At 46.8% G+C, this 16568-nt stretch overlaps 1 protein-coding gene across 1 annotated transcript; it reads left to right on the forward strand.

The window, feature by feature from the left end:
• The first annotated feature begins 2493 nt into the window (after nucleotides 1–2493).
• LOC103163371 (acetyl-CoA acetyltransferase, cytosolic) lies at nucleotides 2494–16557 on the forward strand. Its single transcript, XM_027401091.2, has 10 exons — nucleotides 2494–2500; nucleotides 2993–3075; nucleotides 3330–3464; nucleotides 7605–7786; nucleotides 11030–11147; nucleotides 12477–12620; nucleotides 13982–14104; nucleotides 14873–15027; nucleotides 15902–16012; nucleotides 16351–16557. Exons 2-10 carry the CDS (start codon nucleotides 3021–3023, stop codon nucleotides 16519–16521), a joined length of 1194 nt encoding a protein of 397 aa, XP_027256892.1. The 5' UTR covers nucleotides 2494–2500; nucleotides 2993–3020; the 3' UTR covers nucleotides 16522–16557.
• The last annotated feature ends 11 nt before the right edge of the window (nucleotides 16558–16568 follow it).

Raw genomic sequence — 16568 nt, forward strand, 5'->3', positions numbered from 1 at the left:
CCTCAGATGACCCTGCTAGGAGATAGTCACACACACTGGCAATCTTAAGCAAAGTGATGGGCCAAATAGACAACAGCAGTCCCCTAAAAGTATAATGGAGTGAAAAATGCCTACCCCTGAGTGATGTCACATCAGCTGTAGTCAGTGCAATGCACCACTAACAAATAGGACTACAGCCAAGATGGTTTGTACTAACTTGCACAGTGGCATACTACATAAAGTTTTTAGCCAGTCAGTGGTCGCACACATCTATAATCCCAGCACTCGAGAGGTGGAGGCAGGCCTGGTCTACAGAGCTAGTTCCAGGATAGCCAGTGTTACACAGAGAAACCCTATCTCAAAAAACACACAGAAAAAAGAAAAGTATAGCAGCTACACACAGTATCTGAAACTTGATAATAAGTAATGGACTTTGTGTACTTAACTGTGCTTTTATTTTACATTCTTTTTCTAGCTTGTGACATGAGGCCACTGTGCTGATCACAACTCCTAGACTTTAATAATCCAACTGTTGGGAGGGCTGGAGAGATGGCTCAGAGGTAAAGAGCACTGACTGCCCTTCCAGAGGTCCTGGGTTCAATTCCCAGCAACCACATGGTGGCTCACAACCATCCGTTATGAGATCTGTGCCCTCTTCTGGTGTACAGCTATGCATGGAAGCAGAATGTTGTATACATAATAAATAAATAAATAAATAAATAAATAAATAGGACCCTGCCCACCTCCCTAATAATCCACCTGTTGTAGACATTTGAAGCTAAGACTTGACTAATCATTATTATTGTTTTCACTTATTGAGACATGGTTTCTCTGTGTATCCCTGGCTGTTATGGAACTTACTTTGTAGACCAAGCTAACCTCGAACTCCCAGAGCTCTGCCTGTCTCTGTCTCCTGAGTGCTGAGATAAAGGCATGTGCCACCACTGCCTGGCATGACAAATCATTATTTTAGAATATGCTCCTACCTAGCCAGCCACTACAGGCTAGGGCTACAGGTCTACAGAAGCATACTCTGCCTCTACCTCAGGAACTTGCCATATAGCTGTACAAGAATTTAGCAGAAACCAGTCAAAGGTTTATGTATATATGTGTGTTCCCATGAATGTGTATGCACATTCGAAGGTTAGAGGTCTAGAGCTTCAGATCCCCGGGAACTGGAGTTGTGAACCACCATGTGGTTGCTAACACTGAACCCAACCAGGTCCTCTGCAAGAGCAGCAAGTACTCAACCACTGAGCCATCTCTCTAACCCGGTTTTTAAATGGAGCAGGGGCACTAGATGTGAGTACAGAGCTTGAAGCCAGGGGCAATGGATACTCCTGGAGCTAGAGGTTACAGGTAGTTGTAAAGAGATGTGGGTACTGGGAATTGAACTCCAGTCCTAGGAAATTTAAATTGAGAGGCCCAGTTTGCTCATAAGCAAATAGAAGGATTTCAGAGCTGTCAGTATAACGGGTGGTGACTGGGATGGACATGTTTCCCAGGGAGCTGCTGCAAGGTTGGGTAAGGGGCAGTCAGAGTGAGCCCACAAAGGGGACTGAAGAATGGCCACAGAGTAGGGGGAAAATGGAATGGAAAAAAAAACATGCAGCTGCAGATGCAAACCAGGATGGCTCTCCTTTCAGAGCGCTGGGGGCTCTGCAGCTGGCCTGTAAGGGAGTGGGAGGTGAGAAGGATAGCCAGAACGAGTCTGCAAAAGGTATAGCACAAGGTATAGTGGGAAATATAAGTGAAATGTTCTCTTTTCTATCAAAAGATTAGATGAGACCAAGGACCTTTAATTAGAAAAAGACATCACCTGCCAAAGCCCCTCCCCAATCAACATTTTTCTCAGATAATAGTATGTGCTTAGCTGGGCAGTGGTGGTCCACGCCTTTAATCCCAGCACTTGGGAGGCAGAGGCAGGTGGATCTCTATGAATTCCAGGCCAGCCTGGTCTACAGATCGTGTGCCAGGATAGGCTCCAAAGCTACACAGAGAAACCCTGTCTCGAAAAACCAAAAAAGAAGAAAAAAAGGAAAAAGAAAGAAAAAAATACTAAAAAAAAATTTTTTTCCCTTAGGAAAAATAATGTGAGACCAACCTAGAGTGAGCAACCTGGAGTGAGGTATCTGAAAGCCCAGCCTCAACCACAGCCTCCAAGATTTATCACAGTTCGTGTGCCCTCTGCAAAAATAAAACCTCCTGCTTGCCCACCAACTGAGGGTTTCTAAGTGTTAGTTTAAAGTCCCTATTGCATGTGCATTTGCGAGGACAGACCCGGGCCCATTTCTAACATAGTAGTGGTAATTAGAAAGTCCTGGCAAATTCTAACTTTGGCCGCAGGTGTTATAAACAGCAGTCATCCATGGCCCTAAGAGGTCTTCAGTGAAGAGGATCCACAGAGCACCTTCTAGAAGCGGCCCCATCCTAAGCCCTGGGGTTCTCCCCTTGACCAGTGAACTGCCGTTTTCAGGCACACTCAGAAGAATCTACAAGTCCCCTCTAGCTGACTCACATTGTATCCTGCTCCCCCTGGCTCTGGGCAGGGTTCAGGAATTCTGCCAGGGAAATTCTATTCGCAGCTGAAGCAGAGGTAGACTTCTAGTCACCCTCACTGCTTCAAAAATACACAAAACACAGAACCCACGATGTGAGTGAGAAAGGGGACTATGACCCCCACTGGTACAGAGAAAGATTCGAGGGGGTGTGTTGCATGTGTCCGAAGTCCACAGCCTGAGACTCCCCCAGTACCTAGGCCTTTTGCACGCTCACCACGCCCACAGCAACCTAAATACCAGGAATCCCGAGGTCTCTATCCAATACCGACCTTACACGGTCTACACCACGCCGACACGCAGCCACTCTGCTCACAGCCCGGCCCTCTCCCTGAGCCTGGGGGTGGGAGGTGACTGGTGGAGGCGGGATTCTGGGGCGGGGCGCGGCGCGGTGGCATTAGGCTCAGTCCCCAACTCAGTCCAGATTCAGCAAAGTTTTCCTCAATTGCTGCCAGAGCAGTGCAGACGCAGCGGAGCAGCAGGATGAACTTAGGCTCCGACCCAGTGGTCATCGTCTCAGCGGCGCGGACTGCCATAGGTGGGTATCCCCGAAGGTCTCCCATCCGCTACCCAGCAGGTGCACAGAGTACCGCTTGGCTTGCATAGTGGCCCATCGGTCATCCTGTGGTGGCGAGTGCCAGACACTGGTGGTCTGAGCTCAGGCTCTGAGCAGTCCTGGGCTTGGTGAAGTGTCGGTTTAAAGTCCCTTTTGCATGTGGCCCCATCCTACTCCTCGGTGATGCTCAGGTGCTCCTGGCTCAGATGCCGCCCCTCTTCCCGGTTCCGTTGTAGGCTCCTTCAATGGTGCCCTGTCTACTGTGCCTGTCCACGACCTCGGGACAACTGTCATCAAAGAAGTCCTGCAGAGGGCCAAGGTGGCTCCAGAAGAGGTGTCCGAGGTCATATTTGGACACGTTTTGGCGGCAGGTAACTCCTCAGTAATCCCAGGAGAGATCAGGCTTATTAGAAGCATACCATTTATTTGCATGTGCGCAGGAACACACAGGAACACACAGGAACACGCAGGAACACACACACACACCACCGAACATGGGAGAGATCAGGCTCATTAGAAGCAGACCATTTATTTGCACTCTCTGTCACACACACACACCACTGGACATTTCTTTCTTAGAGTTCCCTCTGCCAGGATTCTCTCTGTCCCTCCTCCTTCCCCTAGCTGAAGTCACAGCTTCCTTACAAACTTCTTCCCTGATGATCCTAGACCACCCAGCTGTACCGCCTTTGCCTTGTTAGAAGCAAGGCCAGCCTGGTGCATGGGATATGCATAGTCCTCCACATACCCCTAAAATTCCACACATTCAATCAAACTGTGGGCCTGGCACTGTGCCAGCAGCAGGAAGGATGGCTGTAGCAGAACAGGTATAGCCTTGTCCCCTTGTCATGAGCTAGGTTGTTTCTCACTCATGGGGACTTCCTCCCTCCCTGGAGGAAGATAGGAGAGCCTGAGAATGCCTTCACTTTCCTCTGCTCCTTGCTGGGTTTGTAGATAGTGACAACTGACCTTTCTCTGTTGATAACTGACATGGGCCTGGGTGTGTAGCTCAGTGGTGAAGTGTGTGGTTAGCATGCGTGTGGTCATGCATTCGCTGTCCTGCCTTCCCCTGTGCTCCCTCGGCATACATTTGAGTTGATTGTAGAGATGATTGTTACTATTCAAAACCAACTTCTTTTTTTTTTTTTTTTTTTTGGACAGGGTTTCTCTGTGGCTTTGGAGGCTGTCCTGGAACTAGCTCTTATAGACCAGGCTGGTCTGGAACTCACAGAGATCCGCCTGCCTCTGCCTGCCTCTGGAGTGCTGAGATTAAAGGCGTGAGCCACCACCACCCGGCCCACTTCTGTTTTTACTGAGAACATTTTTCAGGTGTGTAGGTTGAATATTCCATAATTTTTAAAGGGGTGTTTTGCCATCATATGTCTCTGTGTACCACTTGCCTGCCTGGTGCTGGCAAAAGCCAGAAGAGGACATTGGATTCCCTGGAACTGAAGTTACAGATGGCTGTGGTTTCGAGCTGCCAAGTGGATGCTGAGTTTCAAACCTGTCTTCTGGGAAAGTATAGTGCTCCTAACCACTGGGTCATCTCTCCAACCTCTGAATAATCCATATTTAGAAAGCTACTTACTTCAGGATTTACAATCCACTGGCAGATTTTTTATTTCAATATGTATTGAATTTCAAATATATATATATATATATAATATTCAATTGGCTGGAGATTATACAAAATATTTATGATTTTGTACATGAAACCAATCTTGTGTGTCTCATGTAAAGGGATGGGACAGTCTTTAACAATGACCTAACCTTGTTATACACCATTGTTGTGGCTCCAGGACACAGGAGTTCTATTGTGATATCATTTCAGCATTCAGAAAGTTCATACTGCCTGTCTGGTGTTACCAGGGTGTAACCCACACTCTGGAGTCGGAGAACTGAGGTTGAGGCCAGCCTGAGCTATTAGCAAGACCCTTGGTCAAAGAAGGGAAGGGACAGAAGGAGGGAGGGAGAAAGGCTGCCAGTGACATTGTAGGGGGTTTCCCCAGCAAGCACAAAGCCACTGAGTTTACTCCCCAGAAAGTTTCATGTTTTGCAACATTGCTGATTTTGAAACTATGGATGCTCCACCTGTGTTTTCGGGTTTTTTTTGTTTTGTTTTGTAGTTTGTCCTAGATATTTTTCTTTTTAAAATTTAAAAAATTGTTGCGTGGTTTTGGTGCACACCTTTAGTCCCAGCACTCGGGACTTAAGCCAGTACATCCCACGCCCCAGTGATGTAAGAAGCATTATCAGAGTAGCTACTAAGCAATTATTATACTAGTCAATTAATGACAATGGCCCCTTTGAGGTCAACAACTTGGAGAACAAACTGGATTTCAATTAATAAGATTAGGACTGGGAGGGAGATATGGTGGGTAAGGATAAGGATTAAGTATTAGGTGGACTTTGAAAGGAGAGCATGGGTAGGAAAAAGTAAGTATTTAGATGGACTTTGAAAAGGTAGCCTGGGTAAGGCTTAAGGATTAGATTGACTTTGGAAAGAAAAAAATGGAGGTGAGTAGCTAGGAGGGGAAAGTTGAGACAGTTATCGTCCATAGATTTTAGAGTCTGTTAAAGCTACAGAAGGCTAAAAGTAAGGAGTAAAAAAGAGGGAGTTGGAGAGATGGCTCAGTGGGTAAAAGCATTGGCTGATCTTCCTAAGGACCCAGGTTCAATTCCCAGCACCTACATGGGAGCTCACAACTTTCTCTAACTCCAGTTCCAGGGATTCAGACACTCTCATGCAGAGAGTGGCCTTTAAAAAAAGGTCAGGTGGTGGTGGTGGTGGCACACACCTTTAAGCCCAGCACTAGGTAGGCAGGTGGATTTCTGAGCTCAAGGAGGCATTTACAGAGTGAGTTCTAGGACAGTAGGACAGGCGGGGCTACACAGGCTGTCTCAGAGAGAGAGAGAGAGAGAGAGAGAGAGAGAGAGAGAGAGAGAGGAGGAGGAGGAGGAGGAGGAGGAGGAGGAGGAGGAGGAGGAGGAGGAGGAGAGGCTAAAGAAATAGGAATATGAGGGATAGCATATGAGAGATGTCCAAAGAGTAAAGTATAGTAAACTGGGTAAAGAAACACAAACAAAAGGCCTAAAACCTAGCTGAGCAGTATACAGAAAAAGTAAAACCATCATGAGATATGCAAATTAAAAAAAGAGAAAAAGAATACTTTGGGCTGGGCTGAGCTGAAAGGTAAAGTCCTCAGGTCCCTCTGGCTGTCTGTTCCACGTGATGTGTGGTACAGAGAATGAATGGAGCCTCTGTTATCTACAGCCTCTGATGTGGAAAGGGGAGATGGTAGTCTTTTCCCGGCCATTCCCTCCAACCACACCATTCCACAGTGGCCTTTTCTGGTCCTGCACATCCTGGGTATTCGAAGAACAAAACTTCCCTGTGTTAGTATATCAGACCTTGGGGTTCTGACAGGATATGCCCTCAGCTGCAGCCAATAAGAGCACCACATGTGCATATTCACTTTGTTCCCTTTTAAAAGGGCCCTGCCCACCTCCCATCTCCCTCTCACCCTCCCCCTCCCCCTCTCCCTCTCACCCTCCCCTCCCCTCTCCCTCCCCTCCCCCTCTCCCTCTCCCCCCCCTCCCCCTCTCCTTCTCCCCCTCCCCCTCCCCGTCTGTCTGTTCCTTTCTCTCCATCCCTCCCTCTCTCCCTCCCTCCTTCTGCCTCTCTTTCCTCTCTCCCACTGTCCCTGTCCCCAGAGGCCAGTCTCCCCCTCCCCTTTTTACAATCATTTTCCCCCAATAAAAAAAAAAAAAACACACCCCTTGGCTTGAATTCTGTCACATGGCACATCTTTCTCTTGCATGCCACTTTTTTTTTTTTAAATTACAACACCCTGGCTGGGCATTGGTGGCAAACGCCTTTATTCTCAGCACTCAGGAGGCAGACAGAAGCAGGCAGATCTCTGTGAGTTCGAGGCCAGCCTGGTCTACAGAGCGAGTGCCAGGACAGCCCCCAAAACAATACAGAGAAACCCTGTCTTGAAAAACCAAAACCAAACCAAAACAAAACAACAACAACAACAAAAAAAACCACCCTGGCCTTCTGCTACTTTTTTTTTTTTTTTTTTAAGATTTATGACGTATACAGCTTTTTTTGCCTACATGTATGCCTGCAGGCCAGAAGTGAGCACCAGATCTCATTACAGATGGTTGTGAGCCACCATGTGGTTGCTGGGAATTGAACTCAGGACCTCTGGAAGAACAGTGCTCTTAACCTCTGAGCCACCTGTCCAGCTCAACAGCCTGATTTTATATATATTTTGTTACATACACTTTACTCACAGAATAATGAGTAACAATCCCCTTTATTCCTAGGTGTCTTGTGCCATGAACAGAGAGGGAAACAGGCATCTGTGCCTCTGTGAGAACTTAGCTGGCCTGGAGGCATGACAAAGTTGGCAGGCCATCTCCTCGAGAGCATTTAGCCTACACTTGTACCCTGATGTGTACCTTTCTCCTTGATGGCCTAGAGGCTTCTGTGTTCCTTGTTGCAGGTTGTGGGCAGAATCCTACTCGACAGGCCAGTGTGGGTGCAGGGATCCCCTACCCGGTTCCAGCATGGAGCTGCCAGATGATCTGTGGCTCAGGCCTCAAGGCCGTGTGCCTTGCAGCCCAGTCCATAGCCATAGGTGACTCCAGCATTGTGGTGGCAGGAGGCATGGAGAACATGAGCAAGGTAAGTGCAGGGATGCTCACCATCCTCCTCGCCTAGGATGCAGCATGTCCCACTGAGAAGCACACTGAGATTGACTCAGCATGGACCTCTTTGTGAATGCTCATTGTTCCCCAGGTTGGAAGAGAAATCCTGTGTGAAGAACAGCCTGTCATCCAGGCAGTGGAGGCAGAGTATGACTTTTCTAAGCTGTTGTTCCAGATGCATCTACAGTGTTTTCTGAAGTGAACCCACAAGATTAGATGGTTGCAGCTGCATGATGGTGGTGCATACCTTTAGTCCCAGCACTTGAAAGGCAGAGGCAGGTGGATCTTTGTGAGTTCAAGGCCAGCCTGGTCTATAGAGTGAGTTTCAGGACAGCCAGAGCTACAGAGAGAGACCCTGTGTCGAAAATCTCCCCCCACTCTCCCCCCAAAAGTGGGAGCTCCTGACTGATATTCCTGGTTAGGTCACCAGATTTTCAGTTGAGATGCTGTCACATTTTCCATCCCCATGGGAGGTTGTTTCCCATCATGCACTACTGTCATTCTCCTCTTCTATAAAAAAAAATAGAGGCTAGGTGTGGTGCAGCATAAGTTAATCTCAAAAAAGAAATATAATAAATAAAATAAAAAAAACAGCCAGGTGTTTGTGGCCCACGCCTTTAATCCCAGCACTCGGGAGGCAGGGGCAGGTGGATCTCTGTGAGTTGGAGACCAGCCTGGTCTACAAGAGCTAGTTCCAGGACAGGCTCCAAAGCCACAGAGAAACCCTGTCTTGAAAAACCAAAAAAAAAAAAAAAAAATTATACTCATATTACTGCGGAATGGGCACGTGCCCCCAGACACTGGTGGAGGTCAGAGGACAACTGTGGGTTATGGGGACTGAATTCAGGTCATCAGACTTGGTGAAAGTGCCTGTGTTCCCTTAGCCATCTCACTGAAACTGCCTCTCTCTTTCTCCCTCCCCCCTTTGTTTTAATTTATGTATTTATATATTTGCTTGGTTTTTCAAGACAGGGTTTCTGTGTGTGCCTCTGTAATTCTGTGTCCCTGTAACTCACTTTGTAGACACGGCTGACCTCACACTCAAGAGATCTGTCTGTCTCTGGCCCTCAAATGATGGAATTAACGGTGTGATGGGCACTACCATGCCCTGCTCATCTTTTTTCCCTTTTAGATAGAGTCCCATGTATCTTAAACTGGCCTGGAACTCCCCATGCATTCCAGGTTGGCCTCAAATTCACAGAAATCCACCTATCACTGCCCACACCAGTACTGGCACTACCTTGTTTTGGAGAAATTAATCTAGACATTCTTTTTTTTAAGAAAATTTTTTTTATTTAACTTTATTTTATGTGCATTGGTGTGAGGATATCAAATCCATCCCCTAGAACTAGAGTTACAGACAGTTGTGAGCTGCCACGTGGGTGCTGGGAATAGAACCTAGGTCCTCTGGAAGAGCAGCCACTGCTCTTAACCACTGAGCCATCTATCCAGCCCTAATCTAACCATTCTTTAAACAGAGTGGGACAGTGGAACTCATTAGCTCTGCTGTTTAAAACCCCTAGATCATACTCACAGCTGAAAAGTCTTAGGGCAGCTGAACTCAAACAGGTCAGGTAGAATTCTGTGCACCTGAAGCAACCTGTTCCTAGACACAGCTCATCAGTTCAGGGTACATGCATCCCTAGACACTGTTCTACTTTTGACCTGGAGCTAGAGCTCAGAACAGTCCACACACAAATAATCAAGACCACGATCTGCACACACAGCACAGGGACAGATCTCCACCACTTTAGATCCCAGACCAGAGGGAAACAGGAGCCAGGCTAGCTTGTCTTTGACTTGCTTTCCCACTGTGAGGGAGAGTGGAGTCACGTGTTGCCACTTGACCTTCTTGTCATGGCCCTTGGTCAGGAGGGACTCAGGGAACCAGGTTTTGTTGATCTCCTAGAGGGTAGAACATGTAAAAGCCACCGATGGAGAAGCATGCCCAATCCTGCTGTTTGGGAGGCTGAAAAGCATGTGAGACCAAAAGCTCAGGACCAACCTAGATCACACAGCAAGACCTTGTCTCAAAAACCAACAGAAAGAACATGGCCGACTTCATGGGGAGCTGACCCCTTCCAGGAGGCTTGTCATCCCCATCTGTCTCACCAAGTGCTGTCCTTCAAGCTGGCACTGCAGTAGTATAGTATCATCTTCCTATTGAAGCAGCTCCAGGTCTGACCTTGGAAGCCACTGGTCAGAGACCCAGGGAGCTCAGCCACTGCAAAGCTCAGGAGGAGGCAGGCCAAAGGTCACAAAGCGGGTGGAGTCCTTCTGGTTGGATGTACTGAAAGAACCTCGGGGTGAGGAGTCTCCCCGATCAGACCGGTCCCCCCAAGAACTCAATGTCCAATGCAATGAGCAGGAGGCTTTAATGAACGGGAAGCGTTTGTACAAACCGGCCCTCTCAGCATGCAGGCTAGAGAGAAGCTCTGATCTCTAGGCACGGGTGGTTTTAAAGGAAACAACCACAAGCTTAGGGAGAGGCTTCGATCCTCTGGCCGTTGAGTACATGAGGCCCTTTGTCTTGAGGGGAGGTCTGGGAATCAGATGGCCTCCTGACCCACTTGTTGTAAAACCCTCAGACTTCAGGATGTGCTAACTAATCTTGCCTGAGCAAATTGTTAATTGTTGACACATTGGCGGGTGGGGCAATCTGTTTCCTTCATGAGCCCCTCGGGGAGGGTGGCCATCTGGGAATTCTTGGTACCCAGTTATCTTATGGCCTTGTAAGGGAGTAATTGCTGGTGGCTGGTAAATTCCAAGCACTAAGTCATAGTGGCCTTGGTCAGTTTCTGGGTCAGGCCGCCCTACATTCCGTTTGGGAAGTTTCCTTATCTGGGCTTTATTTCTTTGCTAATTTTTAAGTCTTTCAGTACTAATGTGCAGACCTGCACCTGTGCTGTTGTGTGTGGTCACACAAGCCAATATGGTGTCAGTGCTGTTATTCCCAACTTACATGTTTGAGGGAGAAATAGAAATGAGCAACTTAAAGAGGAATAGACTCTTAAGAGAAGGCAGGTGGGACTGTCTGCTAATGCCAAGAGGTTTCAGGCCCTGACCTGGGGAAGCAGGTAGTGGGGAGAAGGGCTTGATGGGTAAATGAAGAGGAGGAAGCACTGTCCAGACTATTCTGAGTCTGTGTGGGATCCTAAGGACCCTAAGGAGAGTATTAATGACAACCAAGTCTAACCCTGCTCTTACTTCCTGTTTCCAGGCCCCTCACTTGGCTCACCTGAGAGCAGGAGTCAAGATGGGTGAGATGCCGCTAGCTGACAGCATACTGTGTGATGGTCTTACAGATGCGTTTCACAACTATCATATGGGCATCACAGGTGAGGCTGATGTGGCTGCCAGCACTAGCTTTAGAAAGGTTGACAAGAACATGTGACTGTGAGACTGTTAGCATAGGCTCTGAGTCTGAAGGTAGTTCTGCTTAGCCATTTTTGGTATGGTAGTGAACAGGTGTAAGCCCTCGGTGGTGGTGGTGGTGGTGGTGGTGGTGGTGGTGGTGGTGGTGTGTGTGTGTGTGTGTGTGTGTGTGTGTGTGTGTGTGTGTGTTTCTCTGTGCAACTTGTAAATCTGGGAAATTGAACTCAAAATATTTATCTTACAAGTTCTTGACCAACTATTCTGTTTCATTGGCCCAAGAAAGAGGGTTTTTTTGTTGTTTTGTTTTTTGTTTTTTGTTTTTTTGTTTTTTTCTTTTTTGTTTTTTGTTTTTTTGGGCAAGAGTTTAATAGATACCAATCTCATCCCTAGACAGTAGTCCTAGCTGACCTTGAACCAGGCTGGCCTGAAATTCACAGAGATCCATCTGACTTTGCCTCCCAAATGCTAGGATTAAATGTTGTGCCCCAGCATACCTGGCTTTTTCTTTTAAGACTTAATAGTACAATAGGTAAAGTTTGAAGTTGAGCTAAGAATTGTATTAATGTTAAATTTACTGGTTGTTTAAAAAAATGTTTTAGCCGGGCATTGGTGGCACACGCCTTTAATCCCAGCACTCGGGAGGCAGAGGCAGGTGGATCTCTGTGAATTCAAGGCCAGCAAGTGCCAGGATTTGCTCCAAAGCTACACAGAGAAACCCTGTCTTGAAAAACCAAATAAATAAATAAATAAATGTTTTAAAGACTATATTTGTGTGTGCATGGACACACGTATGTAAGTACCAAAGTGTAGGTCTGGAGGTCACAGGCCAACATGTAGTTGTCAGTTCCTCTCCTACTCTGTGGAATCCAGGTCTTCAGGGTGGGCAGCAAGCATCTTTATCACCTGTCCTGATTCTGTTTTTAAACAACTCCTTATGTAAATAATTTGTCCGAGAGAACAAGTATACAGTGAAATTATAATTCAGAGGTAAAAGTGAATTGTATTTATCTTTCCCTCAGGTGGATAGGAAAGAGAATGTTCAGATAAATTGAGCAAAAATATCAATGGTGAATCTGGATACTGTTTTCTGGAAGTTGACACTTCCATATATAGGAAGAGAAAGAAAAGAAATGCCTCTCAAGAGGCACTACAGATTTCAGGTCTGCTGCTAACATGGCAGCAGAACCAGCCCAAGGAGCACTGCCTATCCTCCTAGCAGGAGTTTAAATGTGAGGAGCTTGAGCTACCAACACCCAGTTCATGAATATGCTGTCTTTGCCCTTTCTTCTCAGCTGAGAATGTGGCCAAAAAATGGCAAGTGAGTAGAGAAGCCCAGGACAAGGTTGCCGTTGTGTCCCAGAACAGGGCAGAGCATGCCCAGAAAGCTGGCCACTTTGACAAGGAGATTGTGCCAGTGTTGGTGTCTTCTAGGAAAGGTGAGTATGGAGACCACAGGAGACATGAGCCTGTCCATAGATATGAAAAACCCAGTAACACCCACAAGGATGGTATATAGGGCTGTTGGGGAACTTTAGCCTTTACATGTTGTTGTTGTTATTGTTTTTTTAATTTAAATTAGAAACAAGCTTGTTTTACATGTTAATCCCAGTTCCCTCTCCCTCCCCTCCCCCACCGACTTCCTATCTCATCCCCTTTCTGCTCCCCAGGGAAGGTGAGGCCTTCCATGGGGATCTTCAAAGTCTGTCAGATCATTTGGAGCAGGGCCTAGACCCTCACCCATGTGTCTAGGCTGAGAGAGTATCCCTCTATGTGGAATGGGCTCCCAAAGTCCATTCGTGTACTAGGGATACATACTGATCCACTATCAGAGGCCCCATAGATTGCTCAGACCTCCAAACTGACATCCACGTTCAGGGGTCTGGAACAGTCCTATGCTGGTTTCCCAGCTATTAGTCTGGGGTACATGTTGTTAAGGTGTAGACTTTATACATCTGAATGTGAGAGAGTAGATGGTGATGTGTTGTTGTCTTTTGGGTTTATTTGCTTGTTATTTTTGTTTGGTTAGTTGGTTAGTTGGTTTTTCAAGACAGGGTTTCTCTGTGTAATCCTGACTGTCCTGGAACTCACTCTGTAGACCAGGCTGTCCTTGACCTCATAGAGATCCTCCTGCCTCTGCCTCCTGAGTGCTGGGATTAAAGATGTGGGTCTCCATGGGATATGGTTACACGGGAAACTGTCATCTTCAAATTGTCCACATCTGCAGTGTGTATCCAGTGGGCTCCATGAGGAGTGGAGCATCAGTTTGTGGTTGTCAGAAGATACAACTCCTCTATACAGTCCAAACAAAGCCTTTCCAGTTGCCCCCATGTGCACCTCACATCCATTTGCAGAGGCCATATCATGTTAGGTCACCATCCATGAACTGAAGCAGACAGGGTCTGCAGACAATTCCTTCATCAATAGCTGACACTCATGCCCAGATCACAGAAGGTGGACTGTTCCACTCCTGATCCACTCAGTTGTAGCCAGCTAAATGCAGTGACTCAAACCCATGTGCATACATACAAATAACCTCTGTCCCTGGGAAGGCCTGTGGATTTGGGGCACAACAAGATTGTCTCACCAAGAGTTCTCATGGGGTAGCATGCTCTCCAGCACCATGTTGGCTTGCATGCTGCCATGCTTCCACCATGATGATAATTTGCTACTGGAATGAAATGGGTAAATGTGAATAAGCCTTTCTTCCACATGCAAATGCTCTTGTTTGAGAAGTCCCCAGTCCCAGCATGCTGCCTTCTCTGTACTCATCCTGAGTAACTGCTTTTACTTTCTGCAGGTCCTACTGAAGTGAAAATTGATGAGTTTCCTCGCCATGGGAGTAACATGGAAGCTGTGGGCAAGCTAAAACCTTACTTTCTTTCTGATGGGACAGGAACAGTCACCACTGCCAATGCAACAGGTTTGATTTCGGAAGGACATTGGAACAAGTACTACGTTTGGTGGGGTCTACTAAGTGATCCTTTGTAGTGGCATCTTGCTTTGCCAGTGAACTTGCGGTGGTGGCCACATCCTAGGGGCATGGCTTCAGGTGTGCAGAGGGGTACCCCTTATAAGTAAGAGGAGGGGCTGGCTTGTGCTTTTGTGTCATGGTGAGGGCTGAGACTTTGTGGGCTCTTTTTTACTCAGCCTTCAAATCTTTCTACACAAAATGATTCCTTCAGCTGGGTTTAGGGGAAACCTTGTCTTTTCTATATTGTCTGTTATTTAATCTATTTTGAAGTGATTTGCTTTCTTGACATCTAGACATACAAGTTAAAATAGTAAAATTGAGAGTTCCAGAGTATGGGGAGAAAGAGAAAGGGGCGGGGCACTTTACTTCTAGTACTTATGTGGCAAAGGCAGGTGTATCTCTGTGGTTTCAAGGTCATCACAGTCTACATAAAAACATTCTAGGCTAACTAGGGTTACATAGTAGGGTTACATAGTAGGGTTATATGAGACTCTCTGAAAACCGTATGTTCATCCACTACCTGCTTTTCCAGGACTTCCAGGAAGTCCCAGTACCTTTCATCCTCATCCCTGTGTCTCCATAGCTATCAGGGGCATCTATCTCATAATGTATGGTCGACATCATACTCCAAACTTGCCCATTTGAGGTAGAAAATGGTGGCCCTGGATACATACCTAAAGTTAACGAGCACTGTAGAAATCAATCACTTGTTTACAGGGATGAACGATGGTGCCGCTGCTGTGGTTCTTATGAAGACGACAGAAGCCAAGAGGCGGATGCTGAAACCTTTAGCAAGAATAGTTTCCTGGTCACAAGCTGGTGTGGAGCCTTCCATTATGGGAGTAGGACCAATTCCAGCCATAAAACAAGCTGTGAGTGTCTTTGGCAATGTGTATATGTGCCTGTGGGCACACATGGGCATATGTATGACAGGGTTTGAGGAAGCCCAGACTGCTTTCAAACTGTGTAGCCCAAGGATGTCTTGAGCTTCTGCTCCTCCTTCTAGTCCCTTCCCAAATGCTGGGGTTACAGGTATGTATCAGTAGTGACCTCAACTTTAAGGTCATTACAGATGTGGATCTTTGTGGTGCTGAGCATGCTGCTCTGTGGTAAGCAGTCTTTAAATCCCTGCTGTACGCCCGGAATGTAAGGACGTGCTTTCACTGTTTCTGCTACCTGGTTTCATTTGCTGCCACTCAGCCCCCAGACCTGCCCACCCCACCATCTTCAGCACTGGGATTACAAGTGCACATCTCCATGCCTGCTTTGTTAAAATTAGTTCTGGGGATCAAACTCAGGGGCCATGCAAAGCATTTACCTGCAGTCACTTTGCCAGTTCAAACTTTAAAAGTACCAGATCCAAATTACTGTATTAAACCTAACAGGATAGTCTGGACTTTCTACCTTAGGGATATAGTACATCCTTTTGGTTTTAAGGCTGGACCTTGCTCTGCATAGTTCAACCTGGCCTCAAGTTTAGTTGCCCAGTCTCAGCCTCTTAAATAGACTACAAGTGTACCACTTTATGTAGGTAGAGAATAACTTTTATACTGTGGTGCTTCACTAAAGGAGTCCATCATAGTGCTTTTCTGGGAACATTATGTAGACTGGTTTTGCCTTTTGAACCCTTGGGACACAGGCAGAGGCCACCATAGCATACCTAACTTCATAGTAGCAGTTTTGAGTTTCAAACATTGTGTATTTGTCAGTAACTAATGGTTTTACTTCAGCTAACTTTTTCTGTAGGTTGCAAAAGCAGGCTGGACCCTGGAGGATGTTGACCTGTTTGAAATCAATGAAGCCTACGCAGCTCTCTCTGTTGCAATAACTAAAGAACTTGGATTAAACCCTGAGAAGGTAACCACATGAAGCTGTGCCATTTGCCAGCGAATTTGCACAATCCATACTTAAGGTCATAAAAAACAAATGAGGTTGCCAAGAGATGAACTAGTTTTCCGTTGACTTATTTTTCACAGCAAAGAACTTGAGTATATTAGTTCACGATGAATAGGACATTTCCAGAAACAAGGGAAATCAGCAGGGGTCACAGGCAGTGTTTACTCCTAAACTTTACAATGACAGTTGAAGGGGGGGTGGGGGTGGAGTGCCAGCATAACACTGAGAGGAGAAAGATAACTGGTGTGTCAGCCTGTGTCCACAGAAGCCTGACTTAAAGATCCTCTCCTTCTCTGTAGGTCAACATCGATGGAGGAGCCATTGCCTTGGGCCATCCCCTGGGAGCATCTGGCTGTAGGATTCTAGTGACCCTGTTACACAGCCTTGAGAGAACGGGCGGGACTCGTGGTGTGGCAGCCCTGTGCATTGGGGGTGGGATGGGGATAGCAATGTGTGTTCAGAGAGGATGAGCTGCTTGACAGCCATCGCCCTTAAAGGATTCTTGTTAAATGAGTGA

This window comes from Cricetulus griseus, chromosome 2, assembly GCF_003668045.3.
Source record: "Cricetulus griseus strain 17A/GY chromosome 2, alternate assembly CriGri-PICRH-1.0, whole genome shotgun sequence".
NCBI lineage: Eukaryota > Metazoa > Chordata > Mammalia > Rodentia > Cricetidae > Cricetulus > Cricetulus griseus.

What these genes read in the sequence shown, in the direction of transcription:
- LOC103163371 (XM_027401091.2), top strand. Translation starts at nt 3,021, where the DNA reads ATGAACTTAGGCTCCGACCCAGTGGTCATCGTCTCAGCGGCGCGGACT. An exon ending in TGGACACGTTTTGGCGGCAG is followed by an intron (nt 3,465 to 7,604) that starts GTAACTCCTCAG and finishes TCCTTGTTGCAG; the next exon opens with GTTGTGGGCAGAATCCTACT. An exon ending in TTCCAGCCATAAAACAAGCT is followed by an intron (nt 15,028 to 15,901) that starts GTGAGTGTCTTT and finishes CTTTTTCTGTAG; the next exon opens with GTTGCAAAAGCAGGCTGGAC.